Consider the following 7,742-nt stretch of genomic DNA (forward strand, 5'->3'; position numbering starts at 1 on the left):
GGGCATTGTACTTTTATCTGACTTTATTTCCTCTAAATTCAGTTTCCCAGTGGTGTTTAAAATCTTGTGAGATGTTTAGATTTATAACACAGACCCTTGTCATAAAATCTGTACATTAACATTAGAGGGTCAAAGGGTAGGAGAAACAATTCTGCCATATTGTAAATTTCCAGTTCAGGCTTTAATTTTTTAAAAGTTAACACTGAAAAAATTATTCCTGCATGGGTATGTTATAGCTGTTTTTAAAAGTTTTAAAAGGTTATTGGATGCATACCTCACGGTTATACACACTGGTAATTTAACCATGCCCTTAAATATTCTTTTTCTCCTGCATTTGATGCAGCTCAGCAAAACGTTGGTTTTGAAATAAATTTGACTACCCTGTCCATATAAAAAAAAAAAAAAACAATGGTTACAGCCTTGGAAACCCTATAGGGCAGCTCTACCCTGTCCTGCTGGTTGCTGTGACTCAGAATCAACTCAAGGACAGAGGGGATTAGATTAGTCCATCCTCCGATTCCATTGCTCTTTCTGCTTTTAGAATGAGCCTTATTGTTCTTCGGTGTCCTTGAGTCAGCTCTGAGTCATGGTGACCCTGTGCACAATGGAACAAAACACTGCCCGGGCCTGTGCCATCCTCGTCATTGTTTGAACGTTTGGATTCATCGTGGCTGTCACTGTGTCAGTCCTTTCATTGAGGGTCTTCCTCTTGTTTCTCTGACCCTAATCAACCATGATGCCCTTCTCCAGGGATTTATCCCTCCTGCTGAAATAATGGCCACGAAAGACTCACTGCTACATCCCTCCTTAGGCCATGCCTCTCCCCATCGGCCCGAGCAGGAAATTGCCTCCCAAGGATGCATCCTAACTAGGGGTGACACATTCATGAGGAGCCCTGCTGGTGTAGTGGGTTAAGCGTTCGGCTGCTAATCATAAGGTTGGCGGTTCAAACTCAAACCCACCAACCTTATGATCTGAGCTAGCACAGCTTTTGCACCGAGATTCAACACCACAACATTTGCGCCGCTTCGAGTTGCTCCTGACACTTTTCTCAACATTTCTCTGGAAAAGGGGACCAACTCTACACAGCTACCCACACCTATTGTTTTCTTCTCTTTGCTTTCAAAGGTCTCTTACCTCCTGGAAGGGGGGAGCATGGCCCATGAAGACTTCTGTGGACACGTTGGTCAATTGAACCCAGGAGATCTGCAGGTATGGTCAATGGCGAGCAATAGCTGGCAGTGGAAATATTTGCTTGTGTGCACCTGATCCCACCCACTTCCTACATGGTGGTCCTTTCTCCTCTCTCTCTCTGCTCTTACTCCCACGTCTCCCTTCCTAGGGTGCCTGCCTTCCACTGGCCTTGGAAACATGCATGTGTCTCCTGTTTCCTGTCTCCCTCTCACATGCTTTCCTTGGCCCCTCAACCCCTTTTGAGCTCCCTCCCTAGTTGTTCTCTTAAGAGTGGTTAGGAATAACTATCCCCACTCACCTCCCATTCCCCCCCCAACCCCACTCACTGCAATCAGCATGGGCTTTTCTCAGAACTCCTTGCCTACCATGACTTGTTTGTTGTTGTTAAGTACTGTGGAGTCGGTTCTGACTCGTAGCGACCCTGTACATGGTTTCCAAGGCTATACATCTTTACGGGAGCAGAAAGCCTCATCTTTCTCCCACGGAGCAGCTAGTAGTTTCGAACTGCTGACCTTGAAGTTCACAGCCCGATTCGTAACCATCACCATGACTTTTTCTTGTTGTTGTTAAATGCCATCGAGTTGGTTCCGACCCATAGCAACCCTGGATAGGGTTTCTGAGGAGCAGCCGGTGAGCTTGAGCCACCAACCATGACTTAGAGCTACCCAAATCCAGCGCTTCATGTTCCGTGCTCAGCTTTCTTGACCTCTCTGCTGCATTGGAGACATCTTAACTGCAACTTCTGTTTAGGGTTGGGTGTGGTCACTTAAAATCCTAGTGCCCCAACCGCCACCACCCTAGTCTTGTCTGAGCTATATTACAATCCCAATCCCTGGGAAACGGATGGTCATCTTTACCAGTTTTTAAAGTCTGAACTCTACGCAGCTACATCAGGTGCTTTCTGCAGTCATTCACATATTTTGTGGAAGGATAAATGCAAGTATTTGTTTCAGTGAATGTTATATTTCAAGAGAGAAAAGCCAAAACAACTGAGTCATATCCAAACACCACAAGAACCCCTCAGGGGGGCAGAGTGTAACTGGGGACTGGCTCAAAAGTTGCAGACAGTGCCTGACGATGCCCTGATAAGGCAGTGGTGGTTTGTCCGCCTTCTGTACCATCAGATCGGCTTGGCCATCATCCCTGTGAGCCGACAGTGTCCTTGTCTGCCAGTATAGTAAAAGAACGATGTGCTCACTGAGTACAGCCAGCATTTTCATGTGCGTAATCTCTTTGAGACCAGTATGATTTTTTCCTCCTTTTTAAAATGAAGGAATGGTGATTTAAACACATACCCATGGCCTTGGAGCTACTAAATGGTGAGGCTGAAAAGAGGCAAAGGTATGGGCAAATTGCTGTCGCTGTTGTGTGCTGTGAGTCGGGTCCAACTCATCACTGACCCTCTAGAACAGAGTAGAGCTGCCCCCTGACAGGCCCCAAGGCTGAAATCAGTACAGAAGCAGACTGTCACATCTTGTCTCCCACGGAGCAGTTGGTGGTTTTGAACCTGTTACCTTTGGGTGAGCTTAACCACGGCACCAATCTAGGCTATATCTAAAACAGAGAGCCAAGGTCATTTAGAAGGCAGATGGAGAGTGTGGTGAAATGCACTGTTTACAATGGGAGGACAAGCCTTTGAGGCATACGAGTAGTCAGCTTCAGGCAGAACAAATACTCCATGGCCAGCTGTAGAGACCTGCTTCATACAGAAATGCTAGACGCCTGTGCACAGCAGTTAGGCGATAACTGGGAATCCAAGTAGTGAGGACTCTGTCTCCAGACGTGTGCAAACAGAGACTGAAGTCACCTGTGGGACCACACATGAATCGTTAGGCCCTTGCATGCTTGCCTGTCTGCTGGAATAATGGCGGTGGAAGACTCACTGCTACATCCCTGTCCAGGCAGCGCTCCTCCCTACCAGCCCCAGCAGGAAACTACCTCTCCCAAGACTGCATCCTTAACTGGGGATGACACAGTCAGATAGAAAAGCTTGACCATCTTGCCTCAAGTTGGGGCAATTCTGAAGGTTCCTGGTGGTATAAACTGTTTACTAAAAGCTAAAATAAACATTGGTAGTTTGAACACCCCCAGGTAGCACATAGAAGAAAGGCCTGGCGATTTCCTCTCATAAAGATTACAGCCAAGACAACCCTATGGAGACAACCCACAGCATCCGGTTTGGTTTTCGTTTGTTTCTGAAGGGTAACTTCAGCTCCCGTTCTAGTGGGCTTCCCCACCTCCACTCCACCTCACTCAGTCCTGCCTTTCTCCCCTTTTTACAATTGCATATCCCAAGAGCACCCCAATATATTCTTTACCTGTAGCTCCCCATCAGAGCCTAGTATAAGGCTCAGGGTCAGCCAAGGGGGGATTCAAACGTTTCTGATGATTCCAGTTCGATGCTTTGATTTCACATGAGGAAGCACTGGGAAAACTAGAAAGGACTCCTGTCTGTCATCTGTCATCCGTGTTGTGGTCTGTCCCTCCTCTGGCAGCAAGTTCCACCTGTGGGCTTATTGGGTACTGCCTGACACTTCTCTTCTTGTTGGTCTGATGTTGGCAGTGGATGACCGCAGGCCGGGGCATCCTGCATGCCGAGATGCCATGCTCCGAGGAGCCAGTCCATGGCCTACAGCTGTGGGTGAATTTGAGGAGCTCAGAGAAGATGGTGGAACCTCAGTACCAGGAATTGAAAGGTGAAGACATCCCTAAACCCAGTAAGAACGGCGTGACAGTTGCTGTCATTTCTGGAGAAGCCTTGGGAGTGAAGGTGAGCCGGGCTGTTGGGCATCTGGGAATTCTCAGGTGGGCCTGGACAAAGACTGCCACCACCTGAGCCGTCAACTCGGTTTCTCATAGGTGCTTCATAGGTGCCAGATGCCAGCCATAGGAACCCAGAGGTTTTGCCGTCCTGGTGTGGCGCTGTAGGTTAATGTGCCAGACTGCAAGTCCATTTGAACTGCAAGATCAGCGGTTCAAGCTCACCAGCTGCTCTTCGGAAACCTTATACAGGGTTGCTATGAGTTGGAACCAACTCGAGGGCACTTTACAACAACAACAACAACCATCCATGATGGCACTGTAGAATAAGCTCTGTACGGCAAGGTCAATTTGAACCACAAGGTTGGCGGTTCAAACTCTCCAGCTGCTTCTTGGAAACCCTATACAGGATCGCTAGTCAGAACCGACTCGACGGCACTTAACAATAACAAGAGCCCATGGTGGTGGTAATGGTTCTGTGCCGTGGAGTTGGTTTTGACTCATGGCAACCCTGTATTGGGTTTCTGTAATGAGGTTGTAAATCTTCATGGGAGCAGAAAGCCTCATCTTTTCCCACGGAGCCAATGGTAGTTTCAAACTGCTGACCTTGTGATTAGCAACCCAATTTGTAATCCACTATGCTACCAGGGCTAGATGCTAGCCCGTAGAGTTAGGAAAATTATAAGAAAGAAAATTCTCATATACAGAATTGGGCCAAAAAGCGATTTCTAAGATAAAGTCTTCAGATGCCGGTTTAGCTTAATTCGTCTCTCTCACAGTGCTTTGAGGCTTCCAGTTCTAGCTCACTGAAACTGCAAAATCACTATGTGCGAAACCAACAAAAAACAAAACCAACACCACTTCCCAGATTCATTTCAACTCATTACACCCAACTTATGAAGGAAAGAAAGAATATTACTGTGATATTTATTTAGTTTTAACTTTATATCATGAATTGGGTGAAGGTTTATAGAGCAGATCTGTGTTACATTCAACAATTCAGACACATTTTGTTTCCTCTCATTGATTGCAGTCCCCACAATGTGACATCGCTTAGCCCACTTCCTCTCTGTGTGTCCTGTGTCCGTTCCTTCTTCTGCCCTTCTTTTATCTTGGATACACGCTGCTTTTTTTTTTAATCTCTAATGGTTGATTATTCCAAGGTGTGTGTACCTCCTTGGTGTTATTATACCTCTTACAGATCTCTCTGTTGTTTGGCTGAAGTTTGAACCATGGGCGGTGGGGAGTTTTTAACTTATTACTTACTTAGTCCATACATGGCGGTCTCTGGACGAATATTCTTCTCAACTGAGACTTTATAATAGACTAAGACAGACTAGCAAGAAAGTCCTGGCAATCTACTTCTGAGTATCAGCCAGTGAAAACTCTATGGCTCCTGGTGATCATGGGGAACAGCAGCATTTCATTTCCTTGCACATAGGCTGCCATGAGTCGGGGTCACTATGAGTTGGCACCTACTCAAGGGCACCTAAAAACAGTAACAATCTAAAGGTCAAGGAGCTTGGTGGCACTGTAGGATAAGTAATGGGCTACTCACCACAAGTTGACAGTTCAAATCCACCAGCTGCTCCTCAGAAGAAAGAGGAGGCTGTCTGCTCCTGTAAAGATTTACAGTCTTGGAAAACCCTATACAAGGTTGTTATGAGTCAAAGCAATGAGAAAATCACGGAAAATCATTAATATCACATAAAAGTTAAAATTTTCTAAAGATAATTTTAAAACAGTTGCATCAGTGCATCAACAGAGAGCTGCCAGAAACTCAAGCCTGGTTCAGAAGAAGATGTAGAACTAGAGATATCACTGCTGATGTCCGATGGATCTTGGCTAAAAGTATAGAGTACCAAGAAGATGTTTACTTGTGCTTTATTGACTGTGAAGACTTTCGACTATGTGGATCATAACAAACTATGGATAACATGGAGAGGAATGGGGATTCCAGAACACTTGATTGTGCTCACGAGAAACCCATACAGAGACTAAGAGTCAGTGGTTCAAACAGGTGTGTGCCAGGGTTGTATTCTTTCACCACACTTACTCCATCTATATGCTGAGCAAATAATCTGAGAAACTGGGTTATATGAACAGCCTGACTTTGGGTTTGGAGGAAGACCCATGAACAATCTGTGATATACAGGTGATATAACCTTGCTTGCTGGAAGTGAAGATGACTTGAAATATGGATGAAGATCAAAGACTACAGCCTTCTTTATGGATTGTAGCTCAATGTAAAGGAAACAAAAATCGCAACATAACCACTAAATAGCATAATGATAAATAGAGAAAAGATGAAACTTATTGGAAGCAAAAATACTTCATTTTGCTTGGATCCACAATCAGTGCTCATAGAAGCAGGAGTCAGGAAATCAAATAACACATGGCATTAGGTATATCTCTTGCATAAGACCTCTTTAAAGTGTTAAAGAGCAAAGATGTCAGTTTGAGGACTAAAGTGTGCCTGACTAAAGTCCTGGTATTTTTAATCACCTCATATGCATGTGAAAGTTGGGTAATGAAAAAGGAAGACCATAGAAGAATAGATGTATTTGAACTTTGGTAAAGAATATTGAAAGTGCCATGGACTGTCAGAAGAATGAACAAATCTGCGTTGGAAGAAGTACAGCCAGAGTGCTCCTTAGAAGCCAGGATGGAGAGACTTATCTCTTGTACTTTGGACACATTTCTAGAAGAACCCTCAACAAGACAGATGGACACAGTGAGAATGGAGCAGGACCGGGCAATGTTTCGTTCTGTTGTGCAGAGGCACTGAGTCAGACCGATTCGAAGGCACCTAACAACACAAGAAGTACATCATCAAGGGAGCCTTCACGGTGCAGAGGTTAAAGCACTTGGCTACTACTGGAAGGTTAGCTTTTTGAACCCATCAGCTGTGCCCTAGGAGGAAGATATGACAGTCTGTTTCCGTAAAGATCCATAGCCTTGGAAACCCTACAGGAAACTTCCATTCTGTCCTATAGCGTAGTTATTATGAGTTGGAATCAACTTGACTATCAGTGGGTTGGGTTTGGGTTTGAGTTGGCCTTTCTAACAGGATCGCAGGGAATGCTGGTTCTGCTGGTCCAATGACCCCACTTTGTAATGCGTGTAACGGGCATGGGATCACAGACAAAGTCCACCGCTCTGATTAGACTCCTATCGAAGATAGTGAATGGTCCAGCTTGCAGTGTTTGTCACCTCTTATGAGTCTTTCTGGACCTCATTTCCCACACCAACCAAAAAATGCTGTGTAGATTATGTATGCAAGATGCTAAAAACCGTTGGTTTGCAAGCAACAAAATGGTCTTTTTGTATCTTCCTGAAGGTAGGCAATGGTGGACTATTCCAGGATGTACACATCTGAGCATTTATCCTTGGGAAGCCATGGCCAAGTCTGAGCGCAGTTCTTCCCCTGTCTAAAGGAGAAAAGAGAAAACTCGGCTACTCTGAATAGTTTCTGTCACTTACAAGTGGCCACAATTGCATGTTTATTTAATGAGCGCATGAAATGTTCCAGATCCCATTCCATACTTATCAGGCAACCAATCAGCAGTATTTCTTGCCAGCTCTCCACAGAACACCATCCGTTTTTTCAACAAACAGCTCTACTTGCCTGCCACTGCTTTAAATTCAGTCATGTCAGAAACCATCTCAAGGAGGCCTTGGCCCCTCCAGGCTCAGAGAGAGGCCATCTGGAGCCAGAGTACCTGGGTTCAAGGCCCACTCCCCCAGCGACTAACTCTGGAGAAGTCTGTTAGACTCACTGGGCCTTA

At 45.4% G+C, this 7,742-nt stretch overlaps 1 protein-coding gene across 1 annotated transcript in view; it reads left to right on the top strand.

Moving 5' to 3' along the window:
* The first annotated feature begins 774 nt into the window (after positions 1–774).
* PIR (pirin (iron-binding nuclear protein)) overlaps positions 775–7,742 on the top strand; it is an 81,363-nt gene continuing 74,395 nt past the window's right edge. The window contains exons 1-3 of the mRNA XM_006835690.1: positions 775–906; positions 1,129–1,212; positions 3,758–3,964. Coding sequence (XP_006835753.1) covers positions 775–906; positions 1,129–1,212; positions 3,758–3,964 — 423 coding nt within the window. The remainder of the gene's footprint in view (positions 907–1,128; positions 1,213–3,757; positions 3,965–7,742) is intronic.

This window comes from Chrysochloris asiatica, unplaced genomic scaffold, assembly GCF_000296735.1.
Source record: "Chrysochloris asiatica unplaced genomic scaffold, ChrAsi1.0 scaffold00018, whole genome shotgun sequence".
Lineage (NCBI taxonomy): Eukaryota > Metazoa > Chordata > Mammalia > Afrosoricida > Chrysochloridae > Chrysochloris > Chrysochloris asiatica.